An 18,652-nucleotide genomic window follows, 5' to 3' on the forward strand; every position below is an offset into this window, starting at 1 on the left:
ATACACTAAAGAAACCATGCAGACACCCCCATCAGTATAAAAATTTGACAATGAAGTTGAAGTATGTAGGAAAGTCGAGTATGACAACACACATGACTAATTTATAAAATAAGACTGTCAATCCTAGAAAACTAAAATGGGGAGTCCTCAGGAACAGTAACGAACATAAAACGAGGGCTAATAGCAAATGAAACAACCCCAAACATTTTCCCAATGACTAAGCTACAAAATGACAGCTTAGGAGACTATTAACATGTAGTTTTTCTTCTGGCTATCAATCAATACATATATTAAATTAGGGTAATTTTTTTTCCACTCAATTACCATCATTTCTTTCTTTTTACCTTTTCCCTAATTTTCTCTTGCAACATTTTTCCTTTGGCTTGACCAGTTGAACTCAAGAGGTTTGGAACCTAAAGTGAGCATCAACTCATTATTGGAATAGCACTTGGGAAATGCAATTGTAGAAAAGACAAATTTGTGCAGCGTTGGTGGTATAGTGGTGAGCATAGCTGTCCTCCTAAAAAAGACAAATTTTAACTGAAGTGGCTTGATAAAGTTAGGCAGCCATTCTCAATGTGACAGTGTCCCCCTGTTAATCAGTAGGTTAATGGCTTCTCTTGGCTGGATCGCATGATCCTGCACGATAGCGGCGTGCTCCCTGGCGGGTAACTGCAGACCTATGTGTGCAAATACCCACCCATTTAAGCTTACAAATAAATACAAAGCATTGTTTTAAACCATTTAAGTAGAATAAATATTGCATTTCTATCGGCCTGGTTTTCCTCGTGAACTAGCTTGGAGTGCTGTGCATGACACAGAAGACACAATAGTTAATTACTTGCTACTCCAAGCTCCTTAGACTTCAGTACTTCCCGCTCTTCAAGCCTCAGCACTTTTTTTGCAGCAGTAATGGTATTCTTCATTAGCATTGCCACTGTCATGGGACCAACACCCTCCAGGGACTGGAGTGATGTAACCGGCTTTCTTCCTGACTCCTTCAAAATCCAAATCTCCAACCAACTTGGGTTTAGCAGTTATGGGATCTTGAATTCTATTTATTCCCACATCAATGACAGCTGCTCCTTCCTTAATCATATTGGCTGTGATCAGATTTGGAATGCCTGCAGCAGAGAGCACAATATCTGCAAGAGCTGTATGTTTCTTCAGCTGCTCCTTGGGAGTTTATGGATGAGAAATTGTGACAGCGGCATCACCTCCAGGATGTTCGTGCGCCCCTCTGGTGTGTAGTAACACTGAAATGGGCACTCCAACACTTTTTAACCTTCCACCCACACCCACATTCTTCCCTAGGGTTGGAACGCCAATTTGCTTAATTATTTCCTACACACCCCATGGAGTAGCTGGTAACATGGAATTCTGGTCCAAACACATTCGCCCTACGTTAATTACATGAAAGCCATCACCATCTTTGTCTGGAAAACAGCATTGCAGATCTTTCTCTCATCAATGTGCTCTGGAAGAGGCAGCTGAACGAGGAGGCCATCTACATTATCATCATTATTTAGTTTATTGATTAAATTCAACAGTTCTTCCTCTGAAATTGAAGCTGGTTTCACAATTGTCTCAGTTGATTCCCACATCGGCAGCTACTCTGGTTTTGTGGAGGACAGAGGAGTGACTTGGGGGACTCTCGCCAACCAAAACCACGCTCAGGTGCGGTCGTTTGTTGCCTGACGCCACCCACGCTTCCACCTCCTGCTGCACTTCCTGCTTGATCTGCTTGGCAAGTTTCCTTCCAGCATTGACAACAGCTTCATTTCAGACTGCTGATTGCTGGAAGGGGCGATGGTGGAGGCAACAGCTCTGAGCTGCTCTGGGGCAGCAGGGTGGCCAAAGTGGACACGAGGGACGCTGCAGCCATGGCCAGTGCCCTCTCTTTCATTCTTTATAAAAAGAAAAAGAAAAAAAGCCAAGACATTGAAGCAACCTAAGTGCCCCATCAACAGATGAATGGATAAAGAAGATGTGATATATATATTCCATTATATATATAATGTATATATTACATACTAGGTATATAGTATGTATAGTATATATAGTAATATATACTATAGTATATGTATAATGGAATATTACTCAGCCATAAAAAAAAGAATGAAACCCTACCATTTGCAGAAACATAGATGGACCTAGAGATTATCATGCTAAGTAAAGTAAGTCAGAAAGAGAAAAACAATACCATATGACATCACTTATTTCTGGAGTCTAAAATATGACACAGATGAACTTATTTACAAAACAGAAACAGACTCACAGACATAGAAAACAAACCTATGGTTACCAGAGGGAAAGGGGAAGGGGTGGGATAAATTAGGAGTAAGGGATTAACAGATACATACCACTATATATAAAATAGATAAACAACAAAGATTTACTTTTTAGCACAGGAAACTATATTCAATATCTTGTAATAATCTATAATGGAAAAGAATTTGAAGCTGTACACCTGAAACTAACACAATATTGTAAATCAACTATAGTTAAATAAAAATAAATTTTAAAAAATACTCAGTACACATTTCAAAACTTGCCTTTGTCAATTAACTTTTTTTAATTAAAATACTTTTATTGAGCAATTATAGCTTCCACACACTCCATCACTCCCTCCCCCCACATTTCCCCTATTTTTAACATCTTGCATTAGTGTGGTATATTTGTTATAATTGGTAAGCCAATATTGATACATTACTAACTAAAGTTCATAGTTTACATTAGGGTTCACTCTTTTTTTTCAATTAATTTATTAATTAATTTATTTTGGCTGCATTGGGTGTTTGTTGCTGCACATGAGTTATCTCTAGTTGTATCGAGTGGGGTTACTCTTCCTTGCAGTGCATGGTCTTCTCATTATGGTGGCTTCTCTTGTTGTGGAGCACGGGCTCTAGGCACATGGGCTTAGTTGTGGCACACAGGCTCAGTAGTTGTGGCTCACGGACTCTAGAGCGCAGGCTCAGTAGTTGTGGCACATGGGCTTAGTTGCTCCATGGCATGAGGGATCTTCCTGAACCAGGGCTCGAACCCATGTCCCCTGCATTGGCAGGTGATTCTTAACCATTGTGCCACCAGGGAAGTCCCAGGGTCTTAGTCCCATTAAAAGCTATTGGTTATAGCTTTAATTACATCATTATGATCATACTATTATTCAATTTATTGTCTGGATTTTTTCAGTTTTTTATCTTCATCATTTTAACGTTACTATATATTCTTCGAAAATGTTAATGACTCTACAACATTTCACCAAATGAATATTTCATGCTTTAGGTAATTATTCTCTTATGAATGAATCCTTAAATTATTTTTAATTTCCTTCTGTCATAAACAATGCTGCTATAAAAATATTTGCACATATAGCATTTTATATATTTGTAATAACTTATTATGATACATTTCTGAAGTTATTAGATTAAAATATATGACAAAAATCTAAGGTTCATGATATATTGAAAAATTGCTTTCCATGAGTATTGTACAAATTTATATTCTAATCAGCAATGTCCTACAATCTCATCAACACTGATTTTCATTACTTATATTTATTTTTGCTAATTTTATAAAAGAAAATATTATATAGTTATTTTTGTATGTGTTTTTTTTTTGTTTTGTTTTTATTTTTGGCTGTGTTGGGTCTTCATTGCTGCACGAGGGCATTCTCTAGTTGCGGCGAGCGGGGGCTACTATTCATTGCGGTGCGCGGGTTTCTCATAGCAGTGGCTTCTCTCATTGTGGAGCACAGGCTCTAGGCACGCGGGCTTCAGTAGTTGCGGCACGCAGGCTCAGTAGTTGTGGCTCACGGGCTCTAGAGCACAGGCTCAGTAGTTGTGGCATACGAGCTTAGTTGCTCCGCGGCATGTGGGATCTTCCTGGGCCAGGGATCAAACCCGTGTCCCCTGCATTGGCAGATGGATTCTCAACCACTGTGCCACCAGGGAAGCCCCTGTATGTGTTTTTAATTACTGGTCATTTAATTTTTTTTCATTAGCTACACAGTCCTCTTTTTATATTTTTCATTCATGTTGTTTGTCCATTTATTTGATTTAGAGTATTTTTCTTATTGATTTGCAATGAAATACTTATATAACAAAAAGTTGGCCATTTTCTTTCTATATCTGCTCATTTTTCAAGTTTGTTATTAGTCTTCCAATTTTTACTTTTACAAATATTTTAATTATAAATTATATGTGATCATATATACATAAGATCATACAAAATATATATTTATATAATTTCATATTTATTTCTGTTTTCTTTTAGAGTTCTGTGGCTCTCTCTTTCTCTCTCTCTCTCTCTCTCTATATATATATATATATGTTTTTTTTTTTTCCCTTGGCTGTGCCACGTGGCTTGTGGGATCTTATTTCCCCATCCAGAGATTGAAACTGAGCCCTCAACAGTGAAAGTACAGAGTCCTAACCACTGGACTGCCAAGGAATTCCCTATATATATACATTTTTTTAATTGTGGTAAGATACACATTGCATAAAATTTACCAACTTAAATGTCTGTGGCTATATATTTTTGAAATAAATATATTTGTGAGGGTGCAAATTATTACATTAAATTTTTTATTTTTAATAATCATTTCATAATATATACATATATATCAAATCATTATGTTGTATACCTTAAACTAAAACGATGTTATACGTCAATTAAATCTCAATAAACCTAGAAATTTTTTTTTTTGGCACACCACACAGCATGCGGGATCTTAGTCCCCGACCAGGGATCAAATCTGCACCCCCTGCAGTGGATGCGTGGAGTCTTAGCCACTGGACCACCAGGGAAGTCCCAAACCTGGAAAATTTTTATTTTAAAATAGGGAATTAACTGCATCAACTCCATTCACTTAACAGACAGTGATTAAGCATTTACTCTGATAAGCGATGATAAAAATTTAGATAAGAGATATTCTTACAGTCTAGTAAGGGGGACAAACAATTCCCAGATTATGTGATAAATACAATGATAGAGGTATACATAGTATACCATAGGTACATTCCTTCATTCAGCATATACTTTAGGCCCCAGTTATTCAACAGGGAACCAAACAGTAATGGTCCTTATTTTTAAAAGAGAGAGAGATGACAGTCAAACAGAGGATACAAATAAATGTATTATATGTTAAGTGTCAAAACAGCAAAAGCATGGGCTGCCATGGGGACACAGAGAATATCCATCTAAATCATATCAAACTGGCTTTTTTCACTCCCTGGCTGCCTGAGGATCAACTGCCATCATGAATGACACTGTAACTATCTGAACCAGGAAGTTCATAACCAAATGACTACTTTAGCAGAAACAACTGGTCACTGACGTCCTTCTTCCTGGGAACACAACAGTACCTAAGACAGAAATTCGAGAAAAACTAGCTAAAATGTACAAGACCACACCAGATGTCATCTTTGTATTTGGATTCAGAACCTATTTTGGTGGTAACAAGACAGCTGATTTACAGTTCCTTAGATTACTCCCCAAAAAATGAACGCAGACATAGACTTGCAAGACGTGGCCTGTATGAGAAGAAGTATACCTCAAGCAAACAGCAAAAGGAATGCAAGAACAGAATGAAGAAAAGTCAGGAGACTGTAAGGTCAATGTTAACGCTGGTATAATGTGAGCTGGAGATCGGACACAGGTGGAGTAGATTCTGCAGTGACTTTATCTGCAGCGATTGTGAAGATTTTTCACAAGAGGATTGATAAACTAAAATTTTTTTTAATCTAAATTTAAAAATAAATAAAATCAAACTGGGGAGTCAAAAAGGCCTTCCAGAGGAGGTACTGAAGTTTTGAAAAACAGGTAGACATGAGCTAGTTGAAGCGGGGGAGAACACATCCTATGCAGAGAGCAGAGAGCACACGTACCAAGGCACAGGGATGGGACTGATCAATGTGTGCACAGCTATTTAGAAGTTATTTGTTATGGCTGCAGGGAAGGAGGTTACTTGTGGTTAATGGATGAGAAATGAAGCTAAAAATGTAGGCAGGAGCCAGAACTTAGTGTCTCTTATGCTAAATCCTAGCGTCACTTCCTGAATAATCCTTACCTTTCACATAAAAATAAGTAATGTTCACTGAGCACTTACTATGTATGTGTCAGTATCTGCTCGACGTGCTTTACATGTATTAACTCATTTAACCCTCACAATAATTCAGGCAGTAGATACTATTATTATGCCTTATCTTACATGAGAGGAAACTGAGGAGCAGAAAGGTGAAAGAACTTGTCCCCAGTCACACAGCTGTATGACTGGCAGTCTAATTCCAGGGGCCAAACTATTAACCACTCTGCCTCTCATTAGTATGTGATGCTTCAAATATTTAAAACTTTAACTTTTTTCAAGGTTATTTGGAGGCTATAGATTCTGCAATATTTCTTTTTATTTATTCTTTTGTTTTTATATCTGAAGGTAGTAAACAGCTTCACTATTTTCTTTTTCAGTTTTTTTTTTTTTAGTGATTGCCTATTTATTCTTTAAGTGAGCTTCCACAATAATTTTGTTGAACTAAAATTTGGGATTAGAGGACTTTGGTTAAAAGTGCATTAAATGTATAAATTAAATTGGAAATGACTCAATGTTTCGACCCAAACAATTATTCAATGTTTCAGTGTTATATATTTCTTCGTTCATTTTTTTAATTTATAAAGACATTTTTATAATTTTCTTAAAATAGATAGCATTTAATAAGATTATTCTTAGATGTGTTGTAATTTTCGTGGAAGTGTAATATCTTATGTTTTTTAATTCTTTATTTTGGACATATAGGAATACTATTTATTTGTCCATAAGATTGTTTTTCCTGAAATGTGAAAAATAAAATTACCACTCAAAAACTATAAAAATAGAAAAGGTATACATTTTGCTCAATAATGTCCAAAACATTCAGAAGAAATTTGGATCCATATGAAAGGCTACAAAGAAACTATGGCATTTTATTCACTGTTGATGTGTGTTTGTTACACATTGGAACTATTGTCATATGCATTTCCATCTAATTTTTCCAATAATAAGAGAGAAGGTGACGTGTTGGTGAGTGTAATAGAGCCCCCTCCCACAAATTACGTTGCTCTCCATGACCCATCCTAAGTCTCACAGTTCAAGCTAATCATTGACAGAGCTTTACAATCACAAGCTTTTTTACTGAAGCGTTGATAAGACAGTCGAGCCGCTAGTGGCAAATGAAGCCAGGCTGTGAGGCATGATCTCCAGGGAATGAATGGATTTTCTTCAGCACCGATGAAAGAAACATACGCTAAAGGAAAACAATGTCCAGCGGGGGACTGCAAAGATCTGTCATCCTGTCAGCATTTATTCTCCTTCGAGCTGTTACTGGATTCTCTGGAGACGGAAGAGCTATATGGTCTAAAAATCCTAATTTTAGTCCGGTAAATGAAAGTCAGCTGTTTCTCTATGACACTTTTCCTAAAAACTTTTTCTGGGGTGTTGGGACTGGAGCATTTCAAGTGGAAGGGAATTGGAAGACAGACGGAAAAGGACCCTCTATATGGGATCATTTCATCCATACACACCTTAAAAATGTCAACGGCACAAATAGTTCCAGTGACAGTTACATTTTTCTGGAAAAAGACTTATCAGCCCTGGATTTTTTAGGCGTTTCTTTTTATCAATTTTCAATTTCCTGGCCAAGGCTTTTCCCCGATGGAACAGTATCAGCTGCTAACGCAAAAGGTCTCCAGTACTATAATACTCTTCTCAACGCTCTGGTACTTAGAAACGTTGAACCTATAGTTACTTTATACCATTGGGATTTGCCTTTGGCACTGCAAGAAAAATATGGGGGGTGGAAAAATGAAACCATAATAGATATCTTCAATGACTATGCCACATACTGCTTCCAGACGTTTGGGGACCGAGTCAAATATTGGATTACAATTCACAACCCATATCTAGTCGCTTGGCATGGGTATGGGACAGGTATCCATGCTCCTGGAGAGAAGGGAAATTTAGCAGCTGTCTACACCGTGGGACACAACCTGATCAAGGTACTGTACAGATGACTTCTTATTATAGCTTCAGAGGATAAAGAGCAGGAGTTTAAAAGAAACTCTAAGAAGTGTATCTTCCATTTAAATAACTCTTTTTATTGAAATCAACTCAATCAATTTTAGTCTAATTCACAAGTTCTATCCTCAAATTTCATTCTTAGTGTATGTTTTATCTATCTAAGCTATAATTAATGTGTTAATCCAATTATTTTCCTTAAATATTGCACTTTTTAAATTAACTATTTTTAAATCTACTGTTATACATCAGAGCATGAGAATGTGAGTTTCCTTTCATTCTGTGGAAAACCAGTCCTTTATAAATTTAATTGTTGAAACCCTTTTCTGACCACATGCAACAATTTCAAAATTTTATGTTAAGGCATGACCATTTCAAATATGTATTTGTTGTTAGTCTTGCTATTCTTAGTGATATTTAGAAATAGTGAGCTAAATAAATGTTAGCTAACTGATGATACACATTAAATGCAGGAATTGAAAAAATGTATTTCACAGTTGGTTTTATTTGTATTACATAGCAGGAAAGATGAGATTATTTGTTCTAGGAGCTAAAATTAAACTAGTAGCATAAAAACTGGGAAGAATATGCTTTAAGTGTTCTAAAGGAGCATATTTCAAAAGCTAGAGTTTATGCTGGGAAATACTAAAATGATTAAAACAATAGTGAAAATGTAAGTAAAATGATAGCTAATATTTATTGAGTGCTTACTATTTACCACAGACGACATTAAGCATATTACATGCATTATCACATTTAATCCTCATGATAACCTTATGAACTGGGTCCTATTATTATCCCCATTTTAAAGATGAGCAAACTGAAGCTTAGTGAGATTAAATAACTTGCCCAAGTTTACAGAGTAAAATGAGCTGTTGTCAACATGGAATTTATAAATTACAGCATTAGTAAACATTGGATGCCTCTATTAAGAATATTTTTAAAAGAGCAATCTTTCAGGAATTTTCAAGAGATTTCATCTCACATTGAGGCTAATATCTAGAATCAGACTTCACTTTTTGAGCTAAATAGTTTGCCTGGGAAAAATAAATTACCCTGGACACCTGCTACCTTTTGAAAATGAAAAAAGCTTTCCTAGTAGGGTTTCATAATGTGCTACAAGACGTAATTTGATTTTTTAATAATCAAATGTTAAATATATAGAAACAGAAAAATGTATAGGAACATAAAATTACCCCATGTCTAAATTTGCACATACAAAATACGTTAATCCTTCTTTTCTTTTTGAACTTTCTGGATTATTATACGTGTGGTTCAGTCACATCTGCCCTTGCAGTTAACAGATTGCATTACAATCTCAAGGTCATTTACATAGCTTTGAATATAGCTGTATATAGAACATATTATTAATATGTGTGTATACTGTGATTTGGCAAATAGGCCTCAAGGGGAGAAAAATTATAGCTATTAACTATGAAGGTTATGGTATATATTTTAGAAAAAATATCCCTTTTAGTTAGTTCTTTCGATTATTAAAACAATACATGCTTGTGTAAACTGAGAAACATCAGATTGTACCAAAGGGTACACAATGAAAAGGTTTAATTTCTCCCTCCCTCTCCACCTGATAATCCCAACTTCAAGAAAACTAGTATTAGTAGTATTTTATATAGTCTTTTTAAAGTTGTCTATGCAAATACATGCACATATATGATTATTCAACTTTTGTGTAAAGAAAAATATTCTAAATTGTTAAAAAGTTTTTGGTTACCTGGAAAAATGTTCACAGTTAGAATTATCATGAAGAATATGTTTCAGTGATTCATTTAAAGCCTTATAAACTGACTGATAAAAATACACAAGAAAAAGTTATAACTAACAAATAGATACTGCTTCCGAACCTATCCTATCAAAGCTATATTTTCAGATGTTTTTCATTTTCCTCTAACTTAAGATAAACTCTGCCTCTAACACAAGATTAACACTCTCTGATAGTAAGATAAATTTTATAGTTTTAAATTGATGGATTACATTTTAAAATTATTATGTTTTCCAAATAATTTCTTTCATCCCTTTAAAGTTTCTAAATCACAAACCTACATAAGGAGCATGAGGGGTCCCTTGTAATTAGTCAGAAAGTGAACTCTGCTGCATAACCCAGTGGCTTACAGCACCAGAGAGAAATCTTGCAATAGTCTGGCTGCCTGAGGTGAACTAGATTTTCTCACTTGCTCCCTCTCTGTCCTCCTTCTGACATAGAAAAGATTAATTTGATATTTTATGTTGCAATGAAGTATTTCTTCCTTATTATGCCACCTTGTGACCCAGAAGAAGCATTCTTTAGGACTAGTTTTTTGTCCAAGAATATTTATTGAGTTAAAAAAACTAATATGAAACTAAATTCATGGGTGGTTTATAGACCACTTTATTCCCCAATCCTCAGATATTGAAAAGATTTCACAGCAGCTATTGCAATGTTTCTAGTTCCAGGATGATGCTGAAAACGCCATCTCAGTCTGAAATGTCCTGGTTTGCAGGAAACCTAAATGGTCTAGGCAGTCCTGAGACTGACCTGGAATCTAGACTCCACTTTATGCGGACTTGGTGGCACCTAGAGCAAGTCTCTCAGGTAGAAATTTACCTTAATCACCCCTACTAATAGATGCTCCACTCTGAGTTTTTTACAATATTTGGAACAGAAAGAGGGTGACTTTTTTGGCCTTAACCATCTCTAAGCACTGCAATCATAGCTTTATATACTATCTATAATTTTTTTTTTTTTTTTTTTGCGGTACGCGGGCCTCTCACTGTTGTGGCCTCTCCCATTGCGGAGCACAGGCTCTGGACGCGCAGGCTTAGCGGCCATGGCTCACGGGCCCAGCCGCTCCACGGCATGTGGGATCTTCCCGGACTGGGGCACGAACCCATGTCCCCTGCATCGGCAGGCGGACTCTCAACCACTGCACCACCAGGGAAGCCCTATCTATAATCTTTACAACAACCTTGCCAGGTACCTATTATTATCTCCATTTACAGAGTGACGTTTCTACCAAGCATCATGTCACTCCCTTGCATAAAATCCATTAGTGGCTTCCCAAAGTTTTAGGGATAAAGTCCCAAGTTTTCATCAAGATCTTCAAGACACAACCCCGGCCTCCATTCCCTCCTTCCTGACCATCCCCATCCCTCTCCAATCCCCATCACTAATGCTGACCCCTTGTACCCTACACTCCACAATAATGCATGACTAGGAGTGCCTTAATTTTACCTTACTATTCCTCTCCACTCAGCCTCTACTAACTCTCTATCCAGCTAGAACACCCTCCTTACTCCCTGCTTTATCCATCTACTGTCCTTCAATACTCAATTTAGGCGGTCACCAGCTCTAAGTTCTCCTTGACTCATTAGGGTTAGTGTCCCTCCTGAGGGCTCCCATAATAAAATGTGCTTGCTTTTATCATAGCAGTCTTTTCATATGGTACTTTTCCATCTCCCCCAACTAGCCTGAGAGTTCTTTGCAAGGGGAGACTATTTTTCATGTGTTTTATGTTTCCAGCACCTAGCAGAGAATATTAGGTACATGATAGGTATTAAGATTTGTGGAATGAGTGGTTTAGGATTTCTATCTTAAACCTTGTAATGAAAGAACCAATCTCAAGTTCAAAATTCATATTTCATTGCATTCTTGCTAATTCTTGAAATATTGCTTATATTAATCCAGTGGTGTGTTTATAAGTTAGGACTCTTGGTTGCAAGAGACACAAACCTAATTCAAGTTGGCTTAAGCAAAAATGAGCATTTTCCTGTAACCAGATCACAGGGATGAATGGACCCAGTAACCAGGACACTCTCAGAAGCCCTTTATCTCAGTCTCTCACGTCCATTCTTTCTTGTGGGTTCTCCTCATTCTTTCCTTTGTAGAGGAGAGTTCTCTCTCCCAAGTTCAGTTTTTAAAACCCCAGAGACAGATCCTAGCCTGTTTGGCCTATGCACTCATGCCTCAGAGCAGCAGAGCCACAAGTTTTCACATTAGTAAAGGCAGTAATGGTGTCAGTTTTCATTCTATTTTTAAAGTAGTAAATATGCATAATAACTGAAATTTATAGATTCCATCCCCTCCTCCTTAAAATGAAATATCTGAGAGCCTCTGAGTAAACATGCAGGGAGGTTGGAGGATATGAGATTGCTCATAAGATGGTAACTCATTCAGTTTATTACTCCACTAAATACTGCCAGCTTCCATGATAGTTCTGACCACTTCATGGCTTTAAATTATTATCTTTCATAGATGTGAACTGTTTACATAGTACCAGGATTTCTCAACCCAGGCACTATTGACATATTGGGCCAAATAATTCTTTCTTGTCGTGAGTTGTCCTGTGCATTACACGACGTTTTGCAGCATTCCTGGCCTCTGCTCCCTAGATGACAGTGGCACCCTCCTCCACAGGGTTACAACAACCAAAATTGTCTCCAGACTTTGCCAAATGTCCCCTGGAGTTGGAGGCAGGGGGCGGGACAAAATTTCTCCCCCTTCCCTCCTATGAAAACCACTGACTTAAACCTATAAATTGGCAACTGGTTAAAGACATGAAGCATAAAAAATAAGATGTTTGAAATAGAATCAGTATGAGGGACATAAAATTGTCTCAGTTTTACAAAATTGCCTCAAGGAGATTTTCACCAGACCTGTAAGTCACATACATAGACTCTAATTTATGCCATATCAGGATGTTTTTAGAGAACAAACAATTCTTTAAAAAATGTTAAATGAGGAAATAATGTTGATGATTGTATCTAATTTGGCTTTTCACACTTTGGGAATAAAGACTGTTCCTACTAACTTTGTGTTATTTGTAAAATACTTGAAAGAGTTGCCGCAAACTATTTCTCTTATATAGTTATTTATGAACAAAACAGTAAACTTACTTTTTGAAAGCTTGTACTTTTTTTAGAGCAAAATTCAAGAATTCAAACAGAATGTTATAGAAGCAATATTATAAATATATAAATATTTATCCATTTTTGATGCCATAACACTGTGTTTCACAACGTTTGGATATTTTGTGCATCACTTCATGCTGGCTTTTTTGCTGGCTTTTTTGTTTGTTTGTATATCCAAGTACCACATGCACTATTATTTATTAAAACATTTTTCTTTAAAAATGTTTATTTTGGGCTTCCCTGGTGGCACAGTGGTTGGGAGTCTGCCTGCCGATGCAGGGGACACGGGTTCGTGCCCTGGTCCGGGAAGATCCCACATGCCGCGGAGCGGCTGGGCCCGTGAGCCATGGCCGCTGAGCCTGCGCGTCCAGAGCCTGGGCTCCGCAACAGGAGAGGCCACAACAGTGAGAGGCCTGCGTACCGCAAAAAAAAAAAAAAAAAAAAAAGTTTATTTTGAGGGGAGTTCCCTGGTGGTCTAGTAGTTAGGATTCAGTGCTTTCACTTCTGTGGCCCGGGGTTCAATCCCTGGTCAGGGAACCCACAAACCGTGTGGCCAAAAAAAAAAAAAATTTATTTTGAAAGGAATTTTTATATCCTATTATACACGAAATACCAGTATTTTCTAATATCCTTAAAATAAATATTTAAAATAAAAAAATGTTCAACTTTGTTCTGCCCAATGTCATATCCCATACAAAAAGAGGTAGGTGTACCAGCCTTGGAAAAGACCACTGAATATGTAAATTTTATTCTGCATTTTAGTATATATTCAGTCTTAAAACCAAACACATTGTGTCATTTAAAAATGTGTCATAAAATACTTTTTCTTATGTAATTAAAATAATTTTTAAAATGTAAAAATATTTATTAAATGGGAAAATGCCAATACTTATGTTTATGTATATGAGTATTTTATATATGAGTATTTTATTTTCTGAATATTTTAAACTTCTTTGAAATAAACTTTTCAGTACAATCTTTAAAGAAATAGACTTATATAAAACAAAATATATGTCAACACTTGTTTGTATACCACACACAAATAATGCAATGATTTTTTAAATTCCTCAGGGGCTCAAGAGATTGCTTAATACTGTGAAAGAGGGTTTCAGGACAAGAAATGTTGGGAAACTCTACTCTAGGTCAAGGCCTCACCCATTTGTTCCTGAGCCTAGAATAAGACTTGATTTATTCCCTATTTTTCCACCTCTTTGAGGAACTCTGTCTTAGTATTTACTGGCGTCATTCTCTCAGAGAAGGTCACACGAGTCTGCATATGTATTAGGCGTTCAATAAATAATATTAATTATTTTCTATTTAAGGGAGATCTGCCTTGCCCCAGAAAGTATTTAAAATTGTAATTGAATAAAAGTGGACTTCAGACACACACACACACACACACACACACACACACACACACACACACACACACACACACCAACCCAGATACTGGCATAAATATATAGTCTTTTCAGAACATGCAAATCAATTTCTGTGTATACCAGCTTCTATTAAAAAGTTTACATTGAAAGCCCATCTCGAAACAAGGTGCAGAATGTTGATCATCCTTAAAGCTGAGAGATGTGGGGCTTCCCTGGTGGCGCAGTGGTTGAGAGTCCGCCTGCCGATGCAGGGGACGCAGGTTCGCGCCCCGGGTCCGGGGGGATCCCACATGCCGCGGAGTGGCTGGGCTGTGAGCCATGGCCGCTGGGCCTGCGTGTCCGGAGCCTGTGCTCCGCAACGGGAGAGGCCACAACAGTGAGAGGCCCGCGTACCGCAAAAAAAAAAAAAAAAAAAGCTGAGAGATGTGTTTTGAGAGGTCATCATACTATTCTTTCTATTTTTACATGTTGTGACAAAAGCAAAAAAAAAATAAGATAAGAAAGTAATGAGAATATTTTGTATTTTTAAAAGAAAAGAAAACAATCATCTTTATATAGTACGCTTCTTAAAGACTTGTCGAAATTCTTAACCAAAATTTAGTGCTAAAACTGCAAAAACAACTGTGAAAAAGCCACCATTCAAATGATTTATAGCTAAGCCTTCTTTGGCAACAGACAGCTGCAACTGCTTTCTTTTTTCTTTTTTATAAATTTATTTATTTTTTATTTACTTATTTTTTGGCCGCATTGGGTCTCCATTGCTGCACGTGGGCTTTCTCTAGCTGCAGCCAGGGAGGGTTACTCTTCATTGCGATGCAGGGGCTTCTCATTGCGGTGGCTTCTCTTTTTGTGGAGCATGGGCTCTAGGCGCTCGGGCTTCAGTAGTTGTGGCACGTGGGCTCAGTAGTTGTGGCTCACGGGCTTAGAGTCGCTCCACGTCATGTGGAATCTTCCCAGACCAGGGCTCGAACCCTTGTCCCCTGCATTGGCAGGCGGATTCTTAACCACTGCACCACCAGGGAAGTCCCTGCTTTCTTGAACAAGAAGGCTGCAGTGTTTCACAGGCACATTTAAATAGATTAAATGTCATTTTTAAACCTCTTTGACCCAACCCCCCTACCAATATCTTGAAGACTAAGTGTAATATTTTGAAATGGAGTTTCTAGCTGGAGCATTTTTAGCTTGCCTTGGTTAGACAGAAGCAAAATCTTCAAGGATCGTCTGAAACGTTTTTTTTTTTCCATGAAAAAAAAAGGAATTTTTTAAAACTCCCTTATTAAAGTTGGGTTGCAAGACAATAACATATTAAAATTAATTTTTGCTAAATCTTGTAGCTAAAAAACTAGCCCAAGCTTTTCTGTCAGTGAGAAAGTTAAAAAAAACTTATGGGCTTCCCTGGTGGCGCAGCGGTTGAGAGTCCGCCTGCTGATGCAGGGGACGTGGGTTCGTGCCCCGGTCCAGGAAGATCCCACATGCCGCGGAGCGGCTGGGCCCGTGAGCCATGGCCGCTGAGCATGCGCGTCCAGAGCCTGTGCTCTGCAACGGGAGAGGCCACAGCAGTGAGAGGCCCGCGTACCACAAAAAAAAAAAAAAAAAACTTACTTGCTACCTTCCACCATGTCCCCGCTAACACCAAAAACAAGCAAAAAATGAAAACGAACACAGAAATGGGGAGCATAAAGGACAGAGATTGGTCTTAAGTCTTAAAATGGAGACTTGAGACAATTATTACAGGTAACTTTTTGACATTCTATCATACTATTCTTAATAACTATTATTATAAGCAGATTTTTTTTTCACAAACCTAATGTATTGTCAGAAAGTGTACTAGGTACTTTTCATATGTTAGCTCATTCAATTCTCACATCAACCCTGCCAGGTAGATATTCTTATAGGCATTTTATAGTTGATGAAACTGAAGCCCACAGAAATTTGCCTGAGGTTACAAAGCTGTACAAGTGTGGGTTTTTTACTCATAATAAGTGTCAGATCCAAAATTTAAATTTCATCTGTCTGAATCCAAGCTAGCAAGGTTTAATGACGTGAATCAGCTACCTAGCCTCAGTGAAAAACAATTTACAGCCTACAACTCCATTGCAGCCACTTGTGTTGATGCAGACTCAATAGATATTTGACTCATATTCCCTATTTAAAGACCAAAACAATCTATGTATATCCATTCATCTGTCAATGGACATTTAGGTTGCTTCCATGTCCTGGCTATTGTAAATAGTGCTGCAATGAACAGTGTGGTACATCTCTTTTTGAATTATGGTTTTCTCAGGGTATATGTCCAGTAGTGGGACTGCTGGGTCACATGGTAGTTGTAGCACATATATATGATGGAATATTACTCAGCCATAAAAAGAAACGAAATTGAGTTATTTGTAGTGAGGTGGATGGACCTGGAGTCTGTCATAGAAAGTGAAGTAAGTCAGAAAGAGAAAGACAAATACCATATGCTAATGCATATATATGGAATCTAAAAAAAAAAATGGTACTGATGAACCTAGTGGCAGGGCAGGAATAAAGACATAGACATAGAGAATGGACTTGAGGACATGGGGAGAGAGGGGGAAGCTGGGGCGAAGCGAGAGTAGCATCGACATATATACACTACCAAATGTCAAATAGCTAGCTAGTGGGAAGCAGCTGCATAGCACAGGGAGATCATCTCGGTGCCTTGAGATGACCTAGGGGGTGGGATAAGGCGGGTGGGAGGGAGACGCAAGAGGGAGGGTATATGGAGACATATGTATGCACATAGCTGACTCGCTTTGTTATACAGCAGAAACTAACACAGTACTGTGAAGTAATTATACTCCAATAAAGATCTATTTTAAAAAATCTATCTACATGTTTTATTTGTCCACAAAACCTGTGAACAATTTATCACTGACCCATACATTAACCATTAGTTTTTTCCTTTGTCCCCATGATTTTACTTTTTATTTGCTCAAAACTTTAGCATCCCATTAAAGTGCTGTTAAATCACATACGTGTGCCCTTGGCAATACCATCTAAAGTTTAAAAATGTTAAAACAATCATTCATTTAATTAGCTAATGCATAGTACATATATATATATATATAAATACATATATATATATATATTTATTTTATTTATTTTTTTTTTTGCCACGCCACACAGCTTATGGAATCTCAGTTCCCTGACCAGGGATTGAACCCAGGCCACAGCAGTGAAAGCCCAGAATCCTAACCACTAGGCCACCAGGGAACTCCCCGTAGTACCTATATTATTATCCCAACTCATCTTCATTAGGACCTAAGACACCTCTAACGAAATATAGAAAATAATGATCAAACAAGTTAACACTAGTATTCTTATAGATGTTCCTAATCAAATTTGAATAAAAGGTAAAAACAGCTTTTGGATAAGAATTGCTAAAAAGTTTCAATAACCAGAATACCATTGTTAGATAGAAGAGTCATGTAAAAAAAAACTATTTGTAGATGGCAATTGGTATTTTATAACCTTCAAGAGAGCAGTATTTACCTTTTCTAATCATTAAGTAGAAAAAGTTATACTTCAGTGAATGATTAACAGGTTTAAATAAATGTAATTATAAATGTTCAGAGAATAACATTATGATCGTATTTAAACAGCTTAATTTGATATGAACACTCTCATACATGGAAAATTAGGCCCAACTGGAGAACAGAAAATATTGTAAGTAGTGGAAACAGTGCTAGATATGACGAAATTATGAACTGAGGGAAACTTCACACTCGTTTATAATATAATACATGTATCATTTAATTGCATGTAAAACATCTTACTGAGAAAACTCAATATTAGAAAATAGTCTATGTTAAAAAGGAGTAATTAAAATTATTGAACATTAACAGCAATTCTGTTGCTGAAAAGTAGAGGGATGCTGAGAATAGATCACAACCTTCTAACTTACTAACCAATAAACAGTGAATCACAGAAGTAATTAAAGTGATTTCCTGGATGATCTAATAGTGCTACTTGTTTGGGGGAGCCTTAAGGCTGATGAAAACCAGGATCTTTTAGTATTTGGAGGATTCCATTCATTGGTTCTTTATAGCATCATATCTTGACCAGAGATTATGTGACTGAATCTTAAATAAAGAGCTGGGTTTACTGTTATCAGTTCTTCTTCCGTGTTAATCACGTGTGTATTGTACGCCTCCCCCTTTTACCTTTGAATATCAACGTATTATTCCGGAGTAAAAATATATAATGAAATCCAGAATAACAGAACTTTTATTTTTTTTGCGGTACACGGGCCTCTCACTGCTGTGGCCTCTCCCATTGCGGAGCACAGGCTCCG

The 18,652-nt window shown here is 37.1% G+C and overlaps 1 protein-coding gene and 1 pseudogene across 2 annotated transcripts in view; one reads left to right on the plus strand and one right to left on the minus strand.

The window, feature by feature from the left end:
- Window positions 1-782: 782 nt before the first annotated feature.
- On the minus strand, window positions 783-1,885 carry LOC307062463 (bifunctional methylenetetrahydrofolate dehydrogenase/cyclohydrolase, mitochondrial-like; annotated as a pseudogene). The gene has a single exon. The product of its transcript is annotated as a bifunctional methylenetetrahydrofolate dehydrogenase/cyclohydrolase, mitochondrial-like (transcript).
- A 5,318-nt stretch (window positions 1,886-7,203) lies between these two features.
- KLB (klotho beta) overlaps window positions 7,204-18,652 on the plus strand; it is a gene marked incomplete at both ends in the record, with an annotated part of 36,292 nt that continues 24,843 nt past the window's right edge. The window contains 3 exon segments of the mRNA XM_079710891.1: window positions 7,204-7,224; window positions 7,228-7,278; window positions 7,282-8,028. Of these exon segments, the coding sequence (XP_079567017.1) occupies window positions 7,204-7,224; window positions 7,228-7,278; window positions 7,282-8,028 (819 nt within the window).

This window comes from Hyperoodon ampullatus, assembly GCF_949752795.1.
Source record: "Hyperoodon ampullatus genome assembly, chromosome: 1".
Classification (NCBI taxonomy): Eukaryota; Metazoa; Chordata; class Mammalia; order Artiodactyla; family Ziphiidae; genus Hyperoodon; species Hyperoodon ampullatus.